At 46.2% G+C, this 27429-nt stretch overlaps 1 protein-coding gene across 2 annotated transcripts in view; it reads left to right on the forward strand.

Annotated features, from left to right (window-relative positions):
• pcxb (pyruvate carboxylase b) overlaps positions 1-27429 on the forward strand; it is a 108162-nt gene that overhangs the window by 20379 nt on the left and 60354 nt on the right. For both annotated transcript variants that reach the window (XM_029257662.1, XM_029257663.1), the window contains exons 7-9: positions 2150-2301; positions 11398-11516; positions 19330-19492. In XM_029257662.1, coding sequence (XP_029113495.1) covers positions 2150-2301; positions 11398-11516; positions 19330-19492 — 434 coding nt within the window. The remainder of the gene's footprint in view (positions 1-2149; positions 2302-11397; positions 11517-19329; positions 19493-27429) is intronic.

The following is a 27429-nucleotide window of genomic DNA, read 5'->3' on the forward strand; positions in this document are numbered from 1 at the left end:
TGATGTGGAGACACGTGGGAATATACTTGTTTTCAGGTATAAATCAGGTGCTGTCCTTCCTTCTTGCACTGCTCCTCTCTCCTGTCTTCCTCCCTCTCTCAGTCTGTCAATCACTCCCTCTTCTGATAGGAAAACATATTTCACACCACTTGCTCAAGGCTCTATCCTGAGGCTCATTAAGTGCATGTGGCCAATGCAGTGGAAAAACTGCGAGTGCCGACTAAAGTGTTTACGGCTAATAAATAAACCACCAGTGGAAAACTGCTAGTGTGTCACGTACAACTGGAGCACACAATTTTTATGCTGTGTCACACTCTTCACCGAGTATTTAAGTATGAACTGCTGCACAGGGGCAGGCATGTGTGGGAGGCTGTCTGGCTTACAGGAGGTCTGTCATGCTCTGGCAGAGCCTTTCCCCAGCACAGGGAGTTCTGCTGTGCCTGCCGCGTGTTCTGGCCTGCCTGCCTGCTGGGTCCTCTTGTTCCTTCGCCGGAACACCCTGACGACACGGCTGTTTTCGTTCCACCTGTGTGGCATGCTGAGATCTGTCAGAGAGTCTCCCAAGCACCAAAGTCAATTGAGGATACGAGGTGGTGCTTGCAGCCTAGGCCTAGATTTAATAAGCGGCTGCTATGAGTGACCATCAGTCCAAAATTCCTACATTGCGGGTACAAGGCATGGTCCAGGTGGGGCCTGAAGTCTGGAAACTGTGACCTCTCCTGGTGGGGTTCCTCATCATCGACATGATGTGCAACAGCCCCTCACGGTGTAAGACCACGGCCACATTCTGTCTTTTATTTCTGGTGATTGATTTGGCCGTATCCACGACTGCGGTGAACATTGGCTTCTTGAGGTGAAAATTGCCCAGAGGTATTCATAAATGACATGGCATGCACTGAGGAACTTTGTAATGTTACATTAGGCCAGTCTAAACGGGCCATTAGGACAACAGTAAAAAAAAAAAAAAAAAAAGAGAAAAAGGACTTGAACAAGAGACCTTTTAACAGTAGTTTGATTTGGAATTTAATTTGCATACATTAATTTTCATTTGCAAAAGTAGATTTATAGTCTGCTAGATGAGAGACAGTGGCTATGGCTGGTGTATTGAAAGGACTCGGTGAGAGTGTGCATATATTTGACCTTTGCATGTCTGTCCTTGGTTAATATGGTTCTTTAATAAAGTGGTGCTCTGGCTTGACCGCTATACACTGGTTTTAAATGAGCTTGAGGTTAATTAGCCTCAAATGAGCTGAATTCAAAACAAGTTATACTGAAAGCATTAGTTGACAACTCATAATAATTTTTCTTAGTATAAAAATGGTGAGAAAATGAAAAAAATACTTTTACATTTCTTCATTGCCCTGGAAAATGTTTGGTTCGTTATTTTAGTTCATCGGTGATTGTAATTTATTCCGTGGCAATGGACAACTCAAGGTTTATATGTTGGTGCCGTTCACTGTTATTTCATCCTTGCGCAGACAGCAAGAGCAGGTAGAAGCACTCAGCATATCAAACACTGCGCTAAAACCATCACAGGCTAAGGGAGGCCGTGAGGCGCAGAGCACGCACACTGACAGTGGGCAAAAAATATTTCAAACGGCTCTCACAATAATCCGTCTGAGTAGCACAGCAGTCCTCAACTCTGAAGCATTAGCCATACACCAAGATGCTTAATAATCACGATTAAAATGCATACACACTGTGTGGCACCCCTGCTAATGCAATATGTATTTCATTGTTCATAGGCTTTGATAATTGACTTATTCTATTCTTTTGTAAAGTTTGATAGGTATTTATTCTGTGTTGTGCTTCACAAGTGATCAGATAAAGACAACATGTTTTATTTTCAGAAATTCACCAGCAGCAATTCTGTAATCTGTTGGCGATTATCAACTTGAATTTAACACATGGAGAAAGTATTTGCAGTTCTTGGCTAACATGGTTTTAATTGCGGGATTCATTAAACTGCAGTACGGGCTCAATCAGAGCTAATGAGCTAAGATTAGATCTCGATGGGAACAAAACCCAGCAATGCGCAGCAGTCCTTGAGGACCAAGAGAGTCCACTGCTTTGATGCTCTGCAGTGATGTGCATCGTGACTTGATGCTTCACTGTTTCCAGGAGTTAATGGAAAACCTCCCTTTCTCAGGTGATAAGTATGGCAACGTGATCCACCTGTATGAGAGAGATTGCTCCATCCAGCGCCGACACCAGAAGGTGGTGGAAGTTGCTCCGGCCGCCCAGTTGGACCCCCACCTCAGGGACAGGCTGACCGCTGACTCTGTAAACCTTGCCAAACAGGTGTGTCGTGGTTCAAAAGCTCTCTCTCTCACACACACACACACACACACACACACACACACACACACACACACACACACACACAGAGTCTCCGTCAAGGCTGTATCAACTAGTTAAGTGAACAACTCACAGGCTTGGTTGACACCAGGTTCCAGGAGTGATGACTGACATTATCACCCAAGACCTGAGTGTGGAAAAGAAATGGAAAAGTACATACCACACCCTAAAGCAGAGCTCTTCATGTAAGTCTGGGTGGAACAGGAGTAGTTATCTTTCAGCTAAAGCTATATTATTTATGGTACATCTAAAAACTAAGCCAAGTCACTAATTCTAGTGTGGAAATACCCTGACTAGCATCACTAGGTCACATAAAAGATTTGGGCTTGTAGGTACACTTGTGTATTGTGGCACCAAAATGACCGAGACATGCTTTGCACCAAAAATGCCCTCACCACTGTCCTAAATGTTGGCTGGCAGCGCAAGTCAGATTCAGTGTAGTTGTATTCATGGCAAAAATCTCCCTCTGCATCAAAACAAAGGCCTGTTTTGTTAACCAATGGGTATCTCTTTTCATATAGCTCTCCATCCAGTTTTTGTTATGGAGACCCTTCTCTGCAGGGAGCAAAGCGAACAGTATATTTGCCAGAGCCTTCTTAGTAGAGTGGTATTGTTTAATGCTCGGGTTTTGGGCTTGATTTGAATGTGTTCGGTAGAAATAGTGCCACTTTGGTTTCTCTGAGGGGGTCTCTCTCTGACACCTTTCACCCTTCACAGTGTATGTGGCATATCCTTCCTGGTGGTACCCAGGTTCAAAATCCCTCTTCTGCGGTGTCGGACTGCAGGATGTCTGACACACTGTGGTCACACCTGCAAACACGCCACGGATGCTGAAGCGTCAAATTGCGTTCTGGCTCGCTGTATCTCAGCAGCTGTAGGAAAGGAGCAGATAACAAATGTTGCTTCAGGTAACACGGCACTCCAGTTTTTTCCGCCCTTGAGACAGGCCGTAGACAGTTGCAGTTGGTGTGCTGAGGGTTTTTGTGTCCTTCCTGTGGACCTGCCAAACTCTTCAAAGGTAAATGCTCTTCACCTGCTCCTGTTGTCCCCACACTGCCTTACTAGGTGTCAGATGGAACATTTTGAGTCCATTGTAAGAGGTTTTCTATGTACCTGCCAGATAATTTGTGAGAGACTTGACGTTTTGATATCCTTGTGATTATCTTGAAGCAATCTGTTCTTTCTGAGATGTACTGCCAACTGGTGGTTGAGTGCCACCTTCCCTTGGGGCAGCAGTAAAGAGACACGCGTTCTAACGTGCCGGGAACTAAAGAAGAAAGAGAAAAACAAGGGAAGGGCAAATAAAGGTCTTCGTCTGCGATGACTTAATTTTTCGGTGTGTCTCACGGCCTGTTTACACAGCCTGTGTGTTTTTTTTGTTATTAAAACCCAAATTTCTTGCCTCTCAAAAGAATCCTGTCCTTCTCTGGGCCATGGAGAGCTGTGTCACTGTGCTTTCTGACAGCTAGTGAATTCTTCCCAAAATTTACAAATTGCTTATTTATGAAGTCAACTTTCTATGCAGCACTAAGAGATGCTTGCCTTTAACCCTCAGGGTAGGACCGATCCCAGCGTAGGGCCTGGATAGTAAACCTGGTGACTAAAGGTACCAAAGGCATCGTGGGCGCAAAGAGTTTTGGAGAGCGAGTGTTTTTGGTAGGCCTGTCACATGATGATATAACATTTATGTCCATAATGATAAATGCAGATAGTGGTTAGAGCCACTGCCTGACACCTAGGAGATCCAGGTTCGAATCAAAGCTCCTACAGTAGTACCCTTTAACAAAGTTCTTAATGTTAATTTGCTCCAGTAAAACTGCCCACCTGTATAAATGGCAAAATCATTGTAAGGAGTTTAAATCTGTACCTTGCTTGGAAGAGAAAGACAGCGAAATGAATTAATAAATCTGGCAATTGTGCTTGCATGAAGTGGCCAATCTGGGCATTTAGGAGCAGTGCCTATGGTGCTAGACAGCTGTGGGGAAAAAAAAAGAGTGACAGCGAGCGATGGAAGGGAGGCAGCAGCACGAGAGGATATCGATCAGACGAAAACAAATGCCAACTGATATGAATTATTTCATTCAGGTGACAAGCAAACTTCAGCATTTGGGTTGAGCACTTCAAGCGTGTTTATTCCTTGATTTATTTTGCTCTTGAATTTGATGCTGTGATAAAGTTTCCCACTCTGGGGTGTGAACTATTTGGAGATGCGTGTGGTGCTGCAGATGGCTCAGCAGCAGAGCAGATGCACTTGCAAACAGAACACTAGGTGGCGCTCTTAACTTCAGAACATTACGTGACAGCCCTGTACATAGAGTTGTGGTGATTCTTCATGTACTATAAAATTCATAACAGGTGAGAATAAAATATTTCTCTCAAAGCGATGTGTTTTGTACTATCAGATTTTTCTGTGTGTACGGCTGTTTCTACATAAAAGGCTTGGGAGGGGATTTTGAATATCTTTCCGATCTATTAGCCTCACTCATTTTTCTTTTAAGGACTGTGATTCATAGAAGGAAAAATTAATCACAGGAATATTTTGACGGAGAAGCTGGTCGTATTTGTAGCTTTCCATAACATCTTTGTTGCTTCATGGCTTAGCGTATTGATGTTTGTGGAAAGCCGGTCATGTGAGCATGCCAGTGGGCTGCCTGCGGTGTGCCATGATGTCACTGTGGCGTGATGTCGAGGTTTATATTGCCGTGTGCCTGACATGCAGTTGCCCCCAACGATGCAGTTCTTCAAGCACGAGACAAGCTGTATTTAAGAGCCCAATCGCAGCATCGTTTAAGATGCGAATTGCAATCAGGCCCATATTGTTTCTCTGCAGGCCAGCATCGTGGACACGAGTGCTGCTAAATTCAAGAGCAATTAATCCGGCAGCAGGGCACATGGATACTGTCATTACAGCCCCCGCTAGACTGTCAAGTCTACATATGGGCCAAATTCCCAGCGGAGAGCCCGCATGCTTGTGTATGTTCCTTGAAAGCTAATGTGCTGTCAATCACTAATTAGACGCAGGACCAATAATGACAGGCCAGTGGGGCGATCTTGTCATAAGAGCATGCTTCATTAGCAGACTGTTTTGTTCGAGTTCTTCTTTAACACTGTGGAAGGAAAGTTCAGCATTGGGATAAGTATGGCCTCCAGTATTAGAGCGCGGTGTATGTGCAGCGCTTAGTGCTATGCAGTGACCAGCGAGGCCTAGAGTGCTGCGCGGTCACTGATGCACGCAAATGCCCCCAGCAGCTGTGACTTGTCTACTCTCCGCTAAGATATTCGTATGTTTGCACTGTCAGAGCTGCGCATGTGCCTGCCCACGTAGGTTTTATCCGCACATCCACGAGAGCCAGGAAGAGTAACGGAGACTGAACATACAACGCTGAGTGGCCAGTTGATGTCTGCAGCACAGCAGCTCAGGGCGCAATGCACAGCGCTGTCGTTTGTTTACTGCCCTTCCTAGCATTCTGATAGAACAGTCAGGGTTTCAGAGCCCTTCTCACTGCTGTTGCTCTGCTGTTGAGTAACATTCTGGCAAGAGTTGCGCTTGTGGAGGGTGCTGTTGGAGAGTCGCGTCTTTCTCTGTGTCTGATCTCTTCTGCGTCGAGATCAAGTTTGAGCACCCGTCGCCTCTTGTGCTTCTTCAGGCTCTTTTCATCTGAGTCAGTCTGTGTCCCTCTCTCTGTGTCTGTATGTCTCTTTCTATATCTCTGCATCCCTATAATTGAGTTTTGTCAGTCTTTGTCCGAAACTAGTGTGTTTCTGGGTCCATGTGGCTCAGTTATGGCTGACCTCCACATCTTTGTTTCATCTTGGATCCTCTGAAGCCTGAGAGTATTGGCATGAACGACATAGAAAAAAGTTTTTAAAAAGCGTGCAAAAGTTTTCGTTTTGTCGGTCTGTTTTCAGTTGACTTCTCATGGGGTGGGGAGAGGGAGCTTTCTTTTAACTAAGTTAAGAGTCAGCTTGAGGCCTCTACAGTGGTAGGTAGGTGTGTGTGAGTGGGGTAGGAGTGCTGTTGTCAGTGTAGGTGCTGCAGCCATGGGGCCGACGCGAAGCAGTGACAGTGCTTGGGAGGGATGGAAACCATGTCTGCACTGCTATCTCCATCACGCTTTGTGTTAGTTGCTCATCTTCTGCTTGCCTCTTATTCACCTATGAGTTTTCTGGGTTCAGTTTTCTACAGCCCCTTTTCCCCGTCATTACTTTCTTACTCCCTCTTAACCTTCACTTGAGTGACTTCAGTGAATTTCTGTTTCTTTCTCTCTCGGCCTGTTTCACTTGCTCCCTGCTGCCCCCGCATATGTGCTCCCGCCGTGTTTATTTGTCTGTGTCCCGCTGTCTTATTGACGGCGCGATGATTGATAGGAGCCGGCTGGCGGCCTGTCCACAGGATGGCAAGGAGCATTTAAAGCTGGTTTGAATCCCCTGGGGAGGAAACAGAATGAGGGGGATGCAGGCCTCCCACGTGCCTGTGGCGGTCCCACTTGAATGTGGGCATGTCCACAGGTGACCAGTGCAGTCAGTACAGTATTACTGAGAGGAAGACAGCATAAAGGATGTCAAAACTTCTGAAATGATGGGTTTTGGCATAGACGATGAATGAGTGTGAAGATTGACAAGAGTGAGAGCAGGGGTATGCTGGCAGGCTTCACATACACCCATAGAGTGCATTTTGCCCCCTAATATCTGAAAAAAATGCATTACAGTGTTGGAGCCTTACCATAGTGCCCTCACCAGCCTGGTACTACAGTGCGCTGCACTCGAGTCCTTGTGTCTCTGATGGCACCAGTTCTCCTTCGCTGAGATCAAGGGCTCTTTAAGGGCATCCAGGAGTGATCAATAATCCGTCTTCTGTCATTACGCAGCCTTCACGTCTGAGTGCAGCTCAACATTTGCAGGCAGCCCTCTATGTTTTGGAGGGGCTGTTATCAAGTATTTAAAGGCAAAGACTGGGCAGTACATGGACTGAGATGATGCCCGGAGACAGCGCTGTGTGGCCCACCCGTGTCACCATCCATGCAAGCCATAGCACAATCCGCATAGTGTCCTGCACTTGACACATGTTTATGTTGTGCGTGCAGCTCACGTTGTGTTACATAGAGAACATTCTGGAACGCGATTCTGTTAATTTAATTTTTGAACTATCGTGCACGGTACATATCCGCCCGCCATTCGACCCGCTCCCTTGCGCCCTCACCGTTTTTCATTTCCTCCTCATCTGTTTTTCCTGAACCTCAGCCCCCCCTCCCTCCCCGGCGCTCTCAACACACTCAACCTCAGAAGTAAACAGAGGCGATGGACGACGGGGATTAAACGTGAGGGAACGGGGTTAGGGTTCTCCGCAATCAGCACTTTTGCACTCTCATTTGTGTCCCTCCTCTCTAATCTACTCTCTCCCACTGACAGCACAGGGCTGGGCTCCTAGTGCTGCTCGCTGTCTTACTCCATCTCTCTGTACCCGTCTCGTCCTCCTTCTGCTTCTCCCACCTCTACTGGTTCTAGTCCCAGGGGGGTATTACAGACAGGAAAGTGGGTTAAGATTACTGTTTTGGAGCCTTGCACATGTATGCACATGCAATCTGAAGTACATCCTTACTCTTTCTGTGCAAATAGACCACCGCACATGCACTGCACATCTGAAATACAGATACTGTATTAATGTTGTATGTTGTTAGCCAAGGCTGTGTGTGTTTGTGTGTCTGATTCAGCTCTAAACCCTGAACCATCTGACAAATCCCACTTTGACAGAATAGCTGTGTTTTACCAGTTTTGCGAACCGTGTTAAAAAGACTTCTTATGTTTTCTTCTCTGTCTCGCTTTCAAATGTCAAGTGTATGTAGCTTTAAAAAGCTGAACGTGTTGGAAAAACAAAGTTATTGGACACAGAGCTGCAATCAAATTATATAAATGAACCATGCATGATTTCTAATAACTATTGTACATTAACAATGTAATTAAACAAACAACTGCTCGCCCCATCCTTGTACCCCTTGTATGCTATGTTTCCCTTCCCCCACCCCCTCGCACCCTGAGGCTGTGCACTGTGTTGGAGTGTGGGTGTTCTTCAGATGACTGCCAAATCGCACACACAAACATGATCTAAGACGAAAAGGGGCCTTGCAGTGACAACCAGTGCAGGCGAACCTGCAGTTGGAGGGTGATGCCCACAGTGGTGCGGCTACTCAGGCCAACACACCAGTGCTCATACACACATGACCACATGGGATGTTATCCATGAAACAGCTGCTACACCACACCAGGTCTGAAATGCACACAACACACAGAGCCATTAGTGTTAACGTGTCGTCACGCACCCCGAGTGCGCATGTTCACGCATGCAAGCGCGGACACACGCTGTTTTCGAAGGCTCAGGGGCAGGTGTTAACATACACTTGGTGCTCAGGCTGACAGTCTCTCCCTCTCAGAGTCATTCTCACACATTGACAAAAACCCTGAGCAGCCACCAGTCTTGCACTCCATCTGTTATGCCAGTGGCTCAACAGACTGGAAAGATTTTTTTTGTGCCTTTTGTGTAGTTTTTTTTTTTTTTCCCTGCTGTAGCTGCAATTGTATGGAGACGAGGGAGGTCAACAGTACAGTAGAGAAGGCTGATCAGAAAGGACATTGATACAAATATCAAAAGTTTCTTAGAATGATCAATCCCTCCTCCCTCACCCCACTTTCTGACATTCTCACAGGCCTGTGATTGAGTTTGTTTTATTAATCAGTTTTGCTGCTACTTGTTGTCTATCTTGTGTGGCATTTCTCAGCCCCCATCTGGCCATCTCCTTCCTTCTCTCTTCTGCCTTTGCTGTCCATACAGATACACCCCTACCAAGCTGTCAGCTTTCTTTACACATTGCGGGCCTGTCTGGGCTGTCATTGTCTTGGCTCGTGTGTGTGTGTGTGTGTGTGTGTACACTCACACTTGTGTGTGGTTTTCTTTCTGTTGTTAACATCCTCGTTTGTCATTTGTGCCCATCAGCGGCAGAGCGTAGCTGCTCTACCATTAGCGCCCTTTGGAAGGGGGCCCTGCGTAGGAGGGGGATGACTGAGACAAGACGGGTGGGGGATGTAGAATGGGTGTGGGAGCACTCTCTCTGTGCACGACTCAGGGGAGGTGTCCAACTCTGACTCACTGACGTGCTCACTTCTGGGGGGGGGGTTACAGGACTTTAGCTAAACACTGGAATTATCATGGAAAGGGGGGGTGGGGCACATGAACACAGAACACCAAATAGAATGATGCAAAGAAATGAATGCAGGATAATAAGATTGTCACCAGTGCAACTATATTTTAAAGTTGCATTATTTTATGGTAGCTGTTTCCATGGTGACAGCAGCTCTGCCCAGAGATTCTTAAACACAGGTTTGAGATCACAGAATTGATTTAGACTCCCTCCTCCCCTTTTTCTCCCTCGCTTATTTGCTTTCTTTCTCTGCAGCATCCTTTCATTCCCCCCCCCCCACTCCTCTGCCCCCCAAGCCACACTGTCATTCAGTCAAAATTCTATGTTAATGTCATCAGTGTTTAGACCAGTATTCCCAGCGGTGGGCATGTATAACACATGGTGTATGCTTTACACGTGTAATTTGACACAACAGCTGCCATATTAAACATCTTTTCCCCTCCTGTTTAAATGCAAATTCTTTACTGAAGGTCTGTAGTCCTCATCTCATGAAAGCAGAGCATCATACATCAGGATGTGAGTCTTTGAGGAATAGATGAGAATGAGGCATGTCACTATAAATACATCTGATTAGGGCAACGGCCTCAACTGGCCACACTGAAATGACAGTGCATTGATGTTTATTACTGTTTCACCCTTGTTTTCTCCCTCCCACTCTCCAGTCATGTCTCTTCATCTTCGTGTCGAGCCTCTCCAGATTGCTTTCTGTCTCTCTCTTTGTACCTGTCCTGCCACTAACATACTTCCCCTTCATGCCCTCAGGAGCGCCTCTGGAGTCTTTCCTTGGCTCTCGCAGGTTCTGCCTCCAGCCTTCATCTTTCATGCCATCTGTCTGCCCTCTCTCCCCTCTCAGCGTGCAGTGGTTTACATGGTATCAGCGGTGCTGGTTCAGCCAGACGAAACCGCTGGCTTAGTACAAAAGATTAAAGAATTAAATCCTTTGTGAATGAAGGAATCTGTGACTGGATGAATGGTTGGTTTGCAAGAGAATTGATAAACGAATAACAGGGTCATTCATATACACTGTGTGTGCGTGTGTGTGTGTGTGTGTGTGTGTGTGTGTGTGTGTGTGTGTGTGTGTGTGTGTGTGTGTGTGTGTGTGTGACAAAGAGGGAGAGAGTGAATGTACCCTACATTGCCATGCTATGAGGCCTACAATACTCTGATCTGTTTGCACACACACACTAGCATGTTGGTCCTGATGGGTGTCTGTTCAAGTGTCTGCTCTTGGCAGCAGTGGTCAGAGATGAAATTAAGGGGAGAGATGAATTGCAAAGGAAAAATTGGATCAGATTACAGTGAATTTTGGCACAAGATAATCTTTAATCCCTGCTGGTTTGTGGAGGAGGCTGAGGGGAGGGCTCCCAGGCATCCTGGCTGAAATGCACTGGGTCATGGCCTCGGCGAACAACCGCTACGCGCACAATTATGGTTGTTGTAATGATAGCTTTGAACTTCCTGAAGGTCATCTGTTAAACCCACATCTTACACACCACTGCACTGTTTTATGAGCATTTTGCGTACAGGCTTGTGTTCTACTCCCTTCTACTGGTCCTTAATTTGTGTGCCTGGTGAGCGCTCTCGGGTGCTGTGTTTTCGGGTGGTTTCAGTCATTTACGGTTATCTTTGAATGCAGTGTGTTTGAGCGACTCAAGGACTGCCAAGGACCACAATACAGAGCACCATCACTGAGTGTCCAGTGGGGCTGCAGAACACCTTCACTGAGGGTCCAGTGAGGATGTAGAGCAGTGTCAGGTAGCTGACATTGTGTCGCTGGTGTCACAGTGAGTCCGAGTGGCAGCTTTTCGAAACTTGACCTCTGCGTGCCTGTTTTGCTGATGTGCAGGTGGGCTACGAGAATGCGGGCACTGTGGAGTTCCTGTTGGACAAGCACGGCAAGCACTACTTCATCGAGGTCAACTCCCGTTTACAGGTGGAACACACAGTCACAGAGGAGATCACAGAGTGAGTTCACTAAGTCTCATCTCTATATGTTGTTCGCTGTTGCATGTACATTATTTAACACTCGCTGGTCTGCTACATACCTGTATTTGTTTATTTATTTATTTTAAAAGAAAAATGCCTTGCAGGGATAGTAAACTCTCAAAAAGGGTTATGCTGGGATATCCCCACTGTACAACATAACTTCGTTTTAGTTCATTCAGCTTTTTTTTTTTTTTTTTTTAAACAAACGCTGTAAAAATGGGTTTCTTAATTTTCATCAATGTTTTTTCGTTCTGGAATGTTAGGATCCATTTCCTGCATCAAACTGGGAGTGAGTGTGAAACCCCCAGAAAGACAGGTGAACGTGTGCATGTGTTTGTTTTTGTAAGAGAGTCAGTGGGCAAAAGGTTAATTACCTGGTTGGTTTTTAGGGCAGCCAAGATATTGTAGCAGTTTTCAGTCATACTTGCAAGTCATGTACAGAAATGTACTGCAAAAATAGAGGATGTCACTCTTGGAGGCATAAGTCCAGTCTAGCAACCAGGATGCATTGTGTTGTCCACTCATTGTGGACGTGGGCTGGAAGAGATTGAACGAGATCCGGGGGGCGGAGGGACCACAGAGAGTGGACAGAACCAGCGAAGAAACAGGATTTAAAAACAACCTTCCTGTGATAAGCTGGTAGCACCACAGTTCTATGGGTACCGAGGGAAGCACGTAACACGTTGTGCGTGTGTCAATGTTTACACATGTATATCTAATGCATATACACACCCGTGCATGAAAATACAACACGCATACACACTCCTGTATGCATAATACACAGACACACAAACTAAAGCACTAATGGTCGTAGACATAGTGACGTTGACCAACACACATACATGAACCATCTGACAAACGTTCCGTTCTGATTGATGACACCTGGCCCTCGCCCCACTCTGTCATTTTTACCAAGTTCACAAGAATGTGCTGCTGCCGGGAAAGAAATGTCGGTTAATTTATTATAAATATCAGCCTTGTCGTGAGAAATTGACACTGTGAGACAGCACTTGGCATCAACTGGCTCCACTGCTGTGATAGATGTGGAGGAAATGGAAGTATTACATAAATATCAACGAGCCAGATATTTTACAATCATATTTATTTCATGGACATATTTTATTTCTTAACACTCCTTAGTATTAAGATATGTGTGGGTGTGTGAGGTTCGCTTGTGCCCAGCCAGTGCCCATTTTCCTTCCCCGTCTTGTTGTAATTGTCCTCGTATTGCTTGCAGACATTGTTTGTGGGTATTGATAAAGGATAAAGCACAGAATTAATAGGGTATGGTATAATAAGAGGGATGGAATCAATACTGTGCTCCTGTTGTCTGTGTCTCGATCCAAACGTCTTGGTGATTTAGACCAATTACCTGCTGCTCTTTCCTCCATTTGGCCAGCTGAGTGTCCTTTGGGTTAAGATAACTGCCTGCTTCCTGTACGATCCGTGCCATGACTGTATCTACTCAGCCTCAATGACCTTTCATTTATCTAGTAGAAATGGTCTGTCACACTGAATAGATGTACATATATGTGTATTTATTCGTGTATAAAAGTCAATTTTTTTTCTTTACTATCCCAGCACCCTATTTTTTCTTTCTGTTCTTGTTTTTTATTTGCACTTGCCCCCTGGCCCCCCACAGACCACTTGCCTTTTTCTTTAAGGAACCAGGGCAGGGTGTGGAACACCCAAGTGTGTGATGGATGGACTCCTTTAAAGGCAGGCCAGTGGTGTCGGTAGTCTTTTGCTTTTACATCCGCTCCCCTTTCTACCTGTGTTTGCAGGGAAGAGGGTGAGCAGCATGACCTGAGATAACAGCAGCTACCTGGGTGCAGTGTAGCCTAGGTGTCCGTGGACATTGTTGCATATCTGCAGAAAATATCAGTCACATGGAAAACATGAAAAAAATGAAGGTCATTCTTCTTTCAGCAGGCAGTGGAGCTGAACTGGTGAAATCATCTCCAGCTTTTTTGCATTCTGTGTCACTGTGTATATCCTGCTGTCCCTGCTTGTTACTGGGGTTTTACTGCACTGTGTGCTTCTTTGAAGATCGGCATGCCTCTCATTCTGCGGATATGCAAGTCGGTGTGTGTGAGTGGGGTTTGTGCACATCGTGATGTCCCAGTCGGATCGCTTGGCACGCCCCACGTGTTTCTCCAGCCGAGTGTGGCCCAGCTCCGAGTGGCTAATTGCTGTGAGTTATTGCTGTTAAATTGCCACTGTTCGTCTTTATTTGTGCGGCCTGTCAGCAAGCGTCAGAGGGGGGAGGATCAGTGGGAGAAGGAGATCAGGGCGAAACGGGACAAGTGCATTGAGGGCGGCAGTGAGGTGGAGAGAAGACAAAACAGTCAGGTTCAACTGCGTCTTCTAACTGGGGTCTTGCAGCCTCACTTTTATCTGCCGTCAGTTTCAGTTTAATTGATTTCTGGCTTCAAAAACTCAAGTTGACCAAATGATGTGCAGTGTGTTTCATACCGAAAAACAATTTGGTCGCCAGAATATTTGTACTTTTCCCCAATACACCCCAAGTTCATTTTGAGGTTATTTAGGGACAACTAGCAGGCCCCCGTTGTGGGAGAGTGATGCATATCTCACTGGAGTCACAGCTGTTTCTGCTGATCAAGTCCCTCTGTATATATTTTCAAAGCTGAAAATAGAGGACGGGGGAGGTGAGCAAGAAGAGAAGGACATGGAGAGAGTGATAACTAAGGTGACAGAAAGAGGGACTGAGCAGGAGAGTTAGCGAAGGAGGGGCCGCATTCTGATGTCCCTGACCTGGTCCTGTAAGAAGTCATTCCACCCCGCGGCTCACACTAATAATCTTATTCCTCCCAATCACAGGGGTCACGGCTTCCCTCCCGTTCCCTTGCCGGCCCCACTCTTTGTCTCGCTCAGATTATTGGGTTCCTGACCCCCTGCTAACTTCCCATCTCACTCTTCCTCCTCTTCCTGTCTCCATCCTCCCCTTCACAGAGCCTGTGTCCATTTGTTCCCACTTACGCTGCAGCTTGCATGTCTGAGGTTTATTGCAAGCACCATGGCTTCCTTTTTCCCAACACTACTGCTGGTGCACATTAATTATACAATCAGGATCATTGATAAATACTACATGAAATTCATGACTGACTTGAACCGCAATTATAGATGAAATGTTTTGCCTGAGGTAATGGATCAATTGGATAATCTGCAATGTATGCGATTGCATTAGCATTATGTGTTGCTCTTACCAGAAAGGGGTTTGACCCAGGCAGGCAAGAGAAGAATTGCTACTTTTAGAGATGGTCCTCAGTCAGCATCTCATTTGCACTTGGGTCTCGGTTACCTGGCTTTTGGAAGGGCAGCGTGAAGAAGCCAGCAGGGTTCCTTCTCCACATGATGCGGCACTTGCATCTTGTCAACAATAAATTCTGGGGGTGGCAGGGTGGCTCCCCCGACATGGGCTCAAACAGGAACATTCATGTTCTAGACAGGTTCCAGCAGAGCCCCCCAGAGGGCTGCAGCCTTCACTCTCAGAGAGGAAGGGCGGGTAGACGTGAACATCGTTTAATACCATTATTACCTGCCTACAAAAGACTGGGGGTGGAACTGACAAGGGGCAGATCTGCTGGTTACAGATGACCTTTGGAGGAGCAATGCTCAGTGTATGTCAGTGATGACTCTCCTCTCTCTGGGTAAAGCACTTACTGTAGAGCTCCACGGTTTCCCAACCCTCGTGGGGAACAGGCACCCAGGCTCACTCTAACACACAAACACTCACACACACACACACACACACACACACACACACACACACACACACACACACACACACACACACCTTCCTCTTTTGGAGGGGTTCGAATCTGTGTTGTGCCGACAGCACTTTTCCACTTCTGTGTTGAGCTGTGCTCGCAAGCAGATGGTTATTACAGTTAATGTAGTCGGACAGAGTACGTTGTTTGTCAGCAAAGCCCTGTGATTGGCAAGCAATAGTTCCTGCCCGTACAATGCATTTACAGGCGTTTGTGTTCCATCAACTGCTCCTAGCATGCTTCTCGACCAGAACGGGGCCAGAATGCGCAATGACCTTTCCTGCTTGTCCAGATATTATGTTCTGCAACTTGCATCGTTGACAAGGATCGATGTGCAGAAAATCTGGGTTCCTGCTGGTAATCAAAATGTTAGTTTGCTCTTGTAGAAACATTTGATGATGGGGCGGAAAACTTCAGCCAGGCATGCAGTACCGCGTTAGTGCTGATTGTCCTTTTCTTCTTGAGTAACGGCCATGTTATCCACCAGAGAGCAGACACCAGGGCAGATGGGTTTTTCTTTCACAAATTTTGAAGCTCTGCTGGTCTGGTATTTGTTACATTAGTTGAGACAATGACGCCGTACAAAGGCAGCAGTTTTTGTCTGAAGATATAATTAGAAAGTCATCTGACATCACGAGCAGCACGCGCTACACATTGGGCGCCAGTTGCTTGTTTCTGGATTGCTGTGACGCTCGAGGGAGCCACCCTGTAGCGGATCGCAAGGCTTCTCTGTGTTCTTCATTCGTACTGACAGTCTGTTTAGTATTAAGATGTGAGGGTGTGTTTCAGACAGTTTGGAGAGCAACAATTAATGCATTTGCATCTTAATCTGTCTCCCACTCACTGTAACACATTCAGTAGGTTTTCCTCTGTTCTTAATGGCTCTCTCCTCGCCTTTGTCTTTGCCTCCTCCCATGGCTTTCTGGGCCATTATCTGCCCACTTACTTTGCATGCATGTATGTGCGCGCGCACATACACGGGGGAGGTGTGGTCAGACAAAACTACAATACAAACCCCTTTGCACTGCCAAGGTGTATGTGGGCTTGTGCTTGTGCCTGCCTGTGAGTGGGTGCATTTGTGTCCCCACAGCTGTACGTGTGTATGTGTGCATGTGCGTGCATGCCCGTGTTTGCTGGACATGTCTGGCACCAGCGTGGATGCTCTTACGTTCTCAAACCAGTTCCTCAACTCCAGATGATGCCTCCTTTCCTCCCTCTCACTGCATTCACTGGTTTGCTTACTGGTGGGCATGAAAACAGTGCATTATGGGTCATAGCCTAATCCTCCATTCTCTTAAATTCTGAAAGGCTGTCACAAAGAAAATGCCAGTGCAGCGTGTGATGTGGGAGACATTTAGGGGCAGGGGCGGGGGTGCTTGGGGCTTTTTGAGTTTCCGTCAAAAACAGCCATGGCTGAGTCATGAGTTATACGCAAAAAGCTTATTTGGCTGATCCCGAATCAGTGCAGCCACCAGGGACCTGATAAACCAGGAGCATTACTTCAGGAAACTGCTTCCGAGATCTCATCCTTGAAAGCTTGCAGTATAGTGCAACTTAAGGCTTTTTAGAGCTTTGCTTTTGTGTAATTATCTTAAATGGGGATCATTATCATAAAGCTTTTTTGTTCTACGGAAATCTTGTGCAGGAATCAGGTTATATTTCTCATGTCTCATTTTGAATTCCTGCTTATAACACTTTTTAGCAGTTATTCAGTAATACAAAGTTGCATTTGGAGAGTTTCAGTTTCATCAGTGGATAAAACTTTTACGTAAAAATGAGCTTTATCCAAAATAAAAGCCAGAAATGCTTTTTTGGGGCAGGGGGGGTCCAGTTTGCATCCTGCCAGTTTGGTGGTGTTGGACCCCTCTGTATGGAGGGTGTCAGAAGCGCAGGTCTGCCAGATTAGTCCTTCCTAGTATGGAGAGAAGGCCAAAGGAGCGCTGAGCTCCTTTCAGGGTCACAAGTGCAACTCATGTCATTCATCTGATCACTGTGTTTACAACGTGTCCTGAGCTCCTCTTAACTGCCATGCTCTTCAGTCGCCGGAGACTCATTTCCTCTGTGCCCTTGGGCATGATCCAACACATCACTAGTTACAATTAGACACGGTTACACTTTAATTGAAGTTGTAAAGTCATTGCAATAATCAATCAAATTTTTTCATCATTTATTTTAAATTATATTGTCTAATTTATTGTGTAATTTTCAGTTAATTTATGTTGTACACTATTGTGGTCCCTCTTTTTCATTCCAGTCACTTCCTTTTCTTCCTCTTACTTATCCTTGTTCTCTCTCTGTATCCTTCCTTCTCTCCCTCTGCTGCTCTTCTTACCTCTCCCACATTTTTCTCCCTTTTCACTCTTTTGTTTCTGATGCTTTCTGCTTTTCCCCTTTCTCCTTGTCCCTCTGCTGCCAACAGGACATTTCATATTCTGAGCATCTCCCCCTCTCTAAACAACTGAGGCAAAAATTAATTAAGAATCTACTGTTTGAAAATAGAAAACTGAAGTCGAGGGAATGAGGGAACGATGGATTGGGGGGGATAGAGAGAGAGAAGGCCGTGTGACGCATTAGCGTTTGAAGCAGGTTGCTCCCGCCTCATGCTCAGCTCTCCCAATCAGACATGCTAATTGTTTAAGAAGGTCACGTGATGACGCTGGGATCCTCTCTCGTGGTATCACCCTCGACGCCTTCACCCATGTGATTAATGCGCCCACGTTTATGCCCGATCCCCCCCCACCCCCCAGCTTTGAGTTTTAAACGTCACAGACGTGCGCTTTGTCTCCTAAATTATTGATGCAAACACAACCCCCTCCCCCCCACACACACACACACGCACACACACAGAGCCGCAACATTAAAACCTTCCCATCCCTCCAGGCACCCTCTGCCATGCGCAAATGCACATTGTTTTAGGTTACTTATTTATTTAAGAGAATTTATTTCAGATAAGGAATAATTTGATTTCTGGGTGCCTGCGAGATATTTTTGTACAATGTACTGGAAGTGCGCACAAAGAAGTGCTCTCTCTCACACACACACACACACGCAGACATTCGCACAGATTTAAAGAGTATTTATAGCAGTCCGACAGTAAGAGAACGCTGTTTGTCTGAGGGAGAGCCTGTAATGGTGCCTGTACCTGTCTTCACTACCTTTCCTTTTCATTGCGTGGCGCACTCCTTCAGGTCTCTCTATTCACATAATAAATAACTGCAGGCACTTTGCCATTTCTACCAGAAACTGCTAATGAAGAGAATTATCGTGTGCTGACAAACGCTAGCGGAGCACAGTAATACATTAGTGTTTTACATGTCGTGAAAGGCATAAGTAATCATTAAGAGGGACTTTCCAACTAAATGATTTTGGCAAACAAACCAAGCCTAACATTTCAGATGTTCAGTGATTCAGCAAGCAGCATCGACAAGATGAGGGGATGCAGATGCAGTAAAGAACTGTTGTATATGGTACACAATGAGATGGCTCTCTGGCGGTATGGGGGAATGCTTTTCTCTACCGGGTTTAATCGGATGGGTGCTTGTTTGTGTGTCCCTTATCCCCTCAGTTAAATCGTTGCTCTCACTCAGTCCTGCCCCCAGACACCCCGACCATGAAGTTCAATGGTAATGTAGTTTGTTAGGTGTTAATGGGCAGCCCTGTTTGGTCAGAGCTGTGTGTGCATCACTGACCTTTTTCCCGTGTTAAGTGTGTGCTGCGTGTGCCAGTGTGCAGCAGGATTTCGCTTCATTATGAAGCCAATGCATCACTGTCACTGCACAGTTTAAGGTTAAGTGCCTTTCTGAAGGGTACAACAGAAGGTTTCTTCCTGCAAACTTTTGCTTGCATAAAATTTCTGCTGTCTATGTGACACTTTAGAGACATTGCAGTTTCCACTCAAAGCACAGTCGTTCTACTGTTAATACAGCATTCAGATTGTTCACTGTTCAGCTCCAGTAGGGATGTACAGTGCCATGTTACATGGTTCTCTCTTTGTGCCTAAGTGTGGACCTGGTGCATGCCCAGCTGCGGGTTTGTGAAGGCTGGAGTCTGCCAGAGTTGGGCCTCAAGCAGGACAAGATCCAAATCAATGGCTCTGCCATTCAGTGCCGTGTGACAACTGAGGACCCTGCCCGTGGATTCCAGCCTGACACAGGTCGCCTGGAGGTACGTCTCCTCCATCCGTTTTTACTTCCTCATACTTTCACCACCTTTGACCTTCACCTACTCCTACTTCCACTGCCTTTGACTTTCATCTCCTCCTCTGCCTCCTCCTGTCTTTCAGCTGTGTGTGTGTGTGCATCCTTTCACCCTGTTTGTGCAGTGTTTCTCCTGCTCCCTGCTTTGTGTTACGCTGGTCTTGGTCTGTCCTGTTTCACTGATGGCAACCCCCGCTCCCACATTGGTCGTTCCGAGCCTTTCCCCAATGCCTTCTTTATTGGGATAAATAATTAATGAGGTAGAGAAAGACACGGCTTGAAAACCTCCCTGGCAGCGTGGAAGAATGTGACAGCAGTGGAGAAAAACAATCGTTCCACTTCACACAAGTGGTTGAAGTTGAAAACAGACATCTCATCGAGGTTTTTTAATCGCGTTGTCGAGTTTTTTCCACTCCGGCTTTTCAAGAGGAGGCAGCTTGGGGCCGTTTGCAAAGCCAATTTAGGAATCATGCACTACCTTTTTTGTCCTTTGCATAAAAGTGGGGGGCCTAGCTCCAAAGCCAGAGGAAGGCCAATCTGCAGGCATACAGCCCAGATCAGGTTTTCCTTTTGACTGACTGTAAATTATGGTATTGGACATGAGTCTGACACGGAGCTCCACCTGCGGTAGCTAGCAACTGTGCAGTGCGCTTACAGCCGCCAGTCTCCAGCTGTAGGAACTGTGATAGGTCACTGAAGAGGCCCCTCTGTGTCACCCTTTCTCTGCCTGACATTCAGCTTATCCGCTGATGACCTGACAGTGGCGTTCATTCATTCTGCCCATTCTTACTCTCCTTGTTACTTTTTATATTCCAGTCACTCAAATCAATTTGCCTTGACTTGCCTTAATTTGTTTTTTGATTTTCATTTTTTGCCATTATTACTAAGCTTTTAAACTACGTGCAGTTAGACAGCACTACTTTTTGTTCGTACTATTGTACTAAAATGTCCTAGTTACCCTAGTTCCCCCTTACAAAAACAGCTGGGACTGGAAATCTGACCATAAGTCAATTTGTTTGTAAATCCAAACTCACATTTACTACAAAGTGGCTCAATATAAGCATAGTAATATACTCAGCCCTCATATAAAGGTCTTGTGCAATAAAAAAACTGCTTATGAAAATATGCACTTCATACAACAGGGTTATTACTCAGCACAAAGGCATTTTTGCCCGCTATATGTTCGTTTGACTTCTACAACACATTTTTTTCTGTAGCACAGCTTGTATCAAATGTACATACTTGGTGTCTCAACCCATGTTTTTTTTTTCCCCCCCTCAGAAGGGTCAGTTTGGTTATTTTCTGTCTAAATGTGCACTGTTAACCTGTACATTACCCTGAAATCAGTGAGAGTCAGATTTGTTCCATAACAGATTAATCACATTCACAGTTTGAACCGATCACAACCATGCGTTAGGGTAAATGTATATCAAACTGAAAGAGCAGTCATTGTTAGTACTATTGTTACTGTAACTACTTGTTACTATTACTTCTAGTTTACACTCTTACAGTTACAATTATTTACCTTACTTTCAATTATTTACCGCTTTATACAGCATGGTGATGTTTTCTGGAGCAATTTAGGGTAAGTGCCTTGTTTATGAGTACTACAGCAGGAATGGGATTTGAACCTGGGTTCTTTGAGTTGTTATAGAAATAAACCATGAACATCTTACAACTAATTTCTTTAACCCATCTAAAAAACCAACCGACCAACCAGTGTCTACAACCGCTTGTCCCAAGCAGGTTGACGGTGAGCCGAAGCCTTACCCGGCAACACAAGGTGCAGGGCTGGAGGGGGGAGGGGACACGCCCTGGACAAGACACCAGTCCTCTGCAAGGCACATCAAGCAGGGCTCGATCCCCGGACCTGCCACGCAGCAGGCACTGGCTAAACCCGCTGTGCCACAGCGCCCCCTTCACCATCTAAACAAACAAACAAACAAACACACCCTAACCCGGCAACACAGGGCGTAAGGCCGGAGGGGGAGGGGACACACCCAGGACAGGACGCCAGTCCGTCGCAAGGCACCCCAAGCGGGATTTGAACCCCAGACCCACCGGAGAGCAGGACTGCGGTCCAACCCACCGCGCCCCCAATACCATCTAAACAGCTTTTATTAAATAAAATCATTACGCTACAGTTGACAAAGCCATGACCTCAAATGAAAGAGCCACAATTAGTAAGGCTGAGCAGTGCATCTGACAGCATAGAGGTCTGTGTGCTTTGCATGTCAAAGGACAATGTGAACTTTCCTGATTCATGTCACCCAGATTATCAGAATGTGTCTGGGTGTTCCCTGTCTTAATGGTCTACGTTTCCTGCTTAGACTCTGGACCTCAACAACCCATTAAACAAAGGGTTAATGCTAGTGAATGAAAATATAACAGGCAAGCTAGAAATAGTGTTAAAATGTTAGTGTCATCATTGTCATGCATAAAATAAAAAAACCTTTTATTTTGCCATTTTAATTAATTTAGGTGACATCTTTATTCAGGGGCAAGGATTTTTTTTTCTCCATAAGACGTAATGGTAATTCAGCCCCTTCACAGCAGGAATTTGTTTAATGGGGTGATTTCCTTAAAGAAGTTAACCCCATTAATGGTGAGAGACGGCTGTGCAGACGTAGTTCAATTTGTGGCTTAGATTCTATAAAATGTACTGTATATAATACAAAATTCTTGAATGTAGCTGCAATGAAAAAGTTCTAAGATATTTTAATACATTAAACTTCAAGATAAGTTAAAACTGAAACTTAAAACTTTTAAATGAAAATGACTTGTCTTTACCTGCAGTTTTGTTGCCTGTTCTGCCCTTTTTCACCAGTTGTATAAGGGTTAAGAAGAACTCGCCAAAACCGCCATAATACGATCATAAAACACATTCATAAGTTTCTTGGCCAAAATGCATAAATATAGGAGTGTACTGAATAAGTCATGGAGTAAGTGTACAGGAAGGGTCAGCAGCTTGAGATGTGTCACTGGGAAACCTGTTTCTCCATCACTTCATGGAGCAAAAGCCCTTTAATTTGCAAGCTGAGGCTGTCCCGTAGGAGGCCCTGGCATCACTGCATTAGACGAGGAGATGCGCTAGGGAGCAAGAGGTAGAGATGAAGAGGCACAGATGGAGAGATGCACTGCTGGAACGAAAGTGCAGGCAGTCCTGCTCAGAGGAGCACAGTGGACGAAAATAGAGAAGAGGGTCTAGGTAGATTTCTCCATGTGTCTGAGCAGAGCTTGCACAGTCCACTGGGGAGAGGAATGACAATGATGGAGGGAGCATTGGAGGAGGGGGAATGAGAGCTATAGAATGGCTACTATGTTCTCCATTTAATGAAGAAGGGAGGGCAAGCTGCTGGATTGGACATACCAGGTAAAGCATATGACAGACAGGGAGGGATTTATGTATTATGAATGCATTGATGGTGAGATCAATGTCTTGAAGGCTATGTGGATGGAGTCTCCTGCAGGCTGTGTTTGCCAGCAAGATGAAGGGGGCTGATGTGGGTCCACAGGCTAGCGGCATTCACTCCAGAACATTGCCTGTACCCCACCCACCCTGCAGGCTTGGGGCAAGTTAGAAAGACATCCGCTCTCTGACAGAGAACGATCCTCATGGGGGCAGACCAGGGGGAACACACAGCTCATCTCGTCTTCAAAGGTGCCTCTCTGCCCCCACCACTGACCATTTTAAGGGTATTTGCGGAGTATATCTGTGCAAAGATCGATGTGAGTTGTAACATTAAAGTGAGTATGAGGGGAAAGCAGCTCGGAGGAGGAAAATACCCACATGACGCCCCAAATGGGGGAGGGGGGAAGATGGACCAGTGGTGAGGGACACTTTCCTGTGTTTAAACTGGATCCTTCATAGAGGATCATGGGTATCAGGAGTAGGGGAGTTATACCAATACATGTAAAAGACAAGACATGACAGGTTCTGTAGTGTAGATGCATCGGTTGGCCCAGGTAGCCTTCCATCCGTAGATGTACTTTGTACAGTTTGAGTGTGCCTTTAAATTAATCACACATGTACCGAGTGGCCCTGGAATGGGGTGTCTGTTGGGGATCGTAACTAGCATAAAGGGGGAGATGGTGCAGAACAGGGAAGAGTAGGAGGGAATTGACAATAGAGGCACAAAGAGGTGGGTGAGGTTACACATGAGTGAGGCCAGCTGCAGAACATCAAAGAGAACATGAGGACCACTACCGCGCAGTGCTGGGCTCATGATCCTTTCACTGTTGTAGGACTGTGTGGATATCGCTACGTTTGGGTTACAGAAGATTGCAGCAGTCAGTCTTTACTCCAGTGTCTACCTGGAAAGGTACACTGAGAGTTTTTCCCAGTTTGATCATCCTCCATGGGTGATGGGAAACTACGGCAGGTCTTTCTTATTACTTGATGCGACTTGCTGGACAGCACCGTGCCACAAGTATACACACAGTAATAATACATGGGTGGCTGAAATGGATACGTGTTTCAGTGACAGAATTGCTTTATAAATATGAAGAGTTTGAAAAGTGAGGGGGGCCAGGAGGCCATGAGACCCCCCAGTCTCCCCAGGAGGTGAGGTGTAGTTCCTTTCCGAGTCAATCGGCATGGATTCTGCAAATGAAAACAGGAAAACGCAGGCGTCGACGTGCTCAGCACACATCCCCATATGTGGCGTTTCCCTCAATCCCATTGATTTGGAACGTCAGTCATTGTTTGGGTATGGAGTTCGAGGGTCCCCAGCTGTGAACAGATCGTACCGCAGTGTTCCTCGGTCGTTTTACAGATGCTTTCATCAGGGGTGACTAACATTGTTTACAGTCGAGTGCTTTATTCATTAATATAGTTGCATTGCTTTACCAAGATGATTCGAAGTAGTGTAGCTGGGTGGGGAAGGCACAGGCTTAGCAAGATGCGCATTTCAAAGTGACACCTGTATTCATCACAGTGCCATCGAAAAATATGCTTTTATCTCAAATAATGAAATAATTGCAATAAATGTCACCAGGCTGCTCCCTGCTGAGCGTGTGTCCCTAAGTTACAGCTACTCCACTGTATCTGTTGTCTCACAGTAATTATGGCCATGTAAAGTGCCTTGGCAGTACCTGTTCACATGCTCCGCCAGATACTGTGGCCTGTCATTTCTGAGGGAATAGGCTCGAGAGAGAGAGAGGGAGAGGGAGAGAAGCGGATTATTTGAGGACGCTTTATCCTTGTAGCTACTGTAATGCCCTCACTGCTGGCCAGAATGCAGATGGGGCTGGCAACATAAAAATAGGAAGGCCTGGGGAATTGGGAATTTTACTAGGGGGGGGTCCATCAGAACACAGCTCGGCAGCATACTTCTGTTGTAGTTTTCTTGGGGGGCATGGTGATGAGCCTTAGCCTTCTAACCTTTGACCCCTTATGATGATGCTTTTTTTGTGTGCTTATGACCTATTACCAAAGTGGGGGCAAACTGTTCAGTGCCAGTTCGCAAAAATGTCCTACAAGAAGACCAGTCCCCCCCCCATATCTGTTTCGTCTTGCATTTTTCATGAAGACAAGGTGTCGCTTTCTTTAGTACGGCAGCAGTGCCGGGGGAGAAGGGGCATCTGCATTCAGGTACACTGCTTCTGTTCTCCTCTCCCTGAGAGCACTGGAAGCCCTGGCGTTCCTCCTGTTTACATATTCATGCACTTGTTCCCCTCGCTCACGTACGCCTCTCTGGCATCCGATGTGGCAGCTCTCCGGTGAAATTAAGATGGCGCAATGTGTCTTCAGTTCCCTATTTATCTGCCTGCTTACATCTCTCCCCAATATTGACGTCGTCTTGTCAGCGGAGATGAAGTCGGACGGATATCTCTCCTCGAACCAACCCTCCCTCCCTCTTTCCACTGCCCGGATGACCACCTGTCAAAGGCTGCGGGTCTGTGACTGGGGGGAGGACAAGGAGTGAAAGGAAGTAGGAGAAGATAGAGGAGGAGACCAGAGGTTTGAGTTCCCTTTCATGGCATCCATTGGGCTTGTGGGTCCAGTGGGTGCTGCGTGTCTCGCCTCGCCTCACCTCGCCTTTCCTGCGTTCGACTGCAGTACTGTAACCAGCACACGCACAGATGCTTCTCACTCTCAATTCTTGTCTTCTTTGGTAATTACATGAGCAAATTAGCCCTGCTCCCGGGAAGCGAGATGTATTCTTTCATTTAAACGCACCAGTATGATGTGCTCCACCTTCCTCTTCTGTAATTGGAAGTTTACGAGTTTTTTGTGAAGTGTACATTTCGGTGGCTGCGCGTATTTTTTAGGCAAGTGTGTGCGTACGTTCAGTCTCTTGTGTGTCTTTCTAGGAGTGCTTGTCTGTGTGTGTGCGTGCATGTTTGTTTTTCTGTACGCGGTTCCCTTCTCTGGTGAAGACCATTAGAGATCCTGACAGGCACACAAACTTGCTCCATGCCTTTAGGTGATGCTCTCACTGCAGCTGTATTGTTGGTCATTTGAGACAGATGAGATTTTTTTTTTTTTTTTTTTTTAAACCCCCCCCCACCACCTTTGCCTGAAACAAAATCTCTCTCCATGTGCCCAAATAAATTGGAAATTTCCTATCTAGTGATGTGTTGAAATAACCAGCATTTCCCTGCTGTTCCCTCCCTCCTTTCCCTCTCTCCTGCTTTCCTTTGCAAGCCTTACCATGCCCCCCCCCCCCCCCCCCACAGCCCCCATGCTCTCAATAGGGAGCTCTAATTGATCTTCACCACAAAATGTATTCAACAATCACAATCAATTCGTAATGAAATCTTTGATCGCCTCTCAAACATTGTCCTCATTTACTTGTTTCTGTCTCCCGTGTGGAGCACCCGTGCCCTGCTCATCTTCAATCATCCCAACCCCCCCGTCTCACCCCCCCATTTTGTTTCTTGTTCCGTATGTTTCTATCCTTCACGCCCTGCTTTTCTTCTACCCCTTTCCAGCTTATCTCCTGTTCCTTCTCTTCCCCTCAGCCTTCAGTCTTTCTGTTCGCTTTCTCTTCACGCTTTCTCATTTTCTGTTTTGTTTCCTCCCTGAGAATAATTTTGCCCTCCTTCCTTTCTTTATCTCCTTCCTTTCCCCCCGGTTTGTCACTGTTCATTTTTCTCCTCTCCTGTTCCCTCACCCTCTCGCTCTCTCACTAACACATTTATTCCAAACAAGATTTTCTGTCTCTCTCTCTCTCCTGCACCTTCTCCCTCACCCTCAATATACTTTCTTGCTTTTCTCTGCTCAGCCGCTCTCTCCCGCCTTCTGTTTGTCATTTCCTCACCGCAGCCCCCATCTCACCCCTTGTTTTCAGTCCTTCTTGTTATTGTTTTGCCGTCTCCTTCTCCCTCACCCCAGAATTCCTCCATTCCCTCCTGTTTATTGAGCCGTCTCACTGTTCCTGTGTCTTGTTATCTGCTCCTCTCTGCGCCGCCTCTCTGCGGTCTCCCAGGCTGCCTTTCTCCCTGGGTGTTGCAGCAGTGTGTGTCAGGCCATGCACTCCACTTGGAGCTAATTCTCTCAGTGCCTCTGCCTCCTTCGCCCCTTTCCCTGAGTCAGTGTTTTTCCACTATGGCGCCCCGCACTGCTTCCCCGCGTTCGTGCCCTCCTGCACCTTCTTCCCCTCCTGGCTCCTCTGGCGTGCATGCCTGCGTTTACGCTCGGGCTCGAGCGTGTGAGCGCTTCTTTCTTAAACACCAATGTTATTATGATCACTTTCTCGGCACAGAATACACCCAGACTCACCAAGGTTTACCTTTGATATTTTTGCATAGTAATTTATTACTATTTAATTTCCCCAGGGAATAAGATTATGGCTTTTTATTAATATTAACAAATATACTCAGACTCCCGAGGCTTACTGGTGGCCAAATCTAAATATCCATGACTGTAAGCAGCGTATGCAGTGTAGACAGTTGTATTCA

Source organism: Scleropages formosus, chromosome 13 (genome assembly GCF_900964775.1).
Source record: "Scleropages formosus chromosome 13, fSclFor1.1, whole genome shotgun sequence".
NCBI classification, from domain to species: domain Eukaryota; kingdom Metazoa; phylum Chordata; class Actinopteri; order Osteoglossiformes; family Osteoglossidae; genus Scleropages; species Scleropages formosus.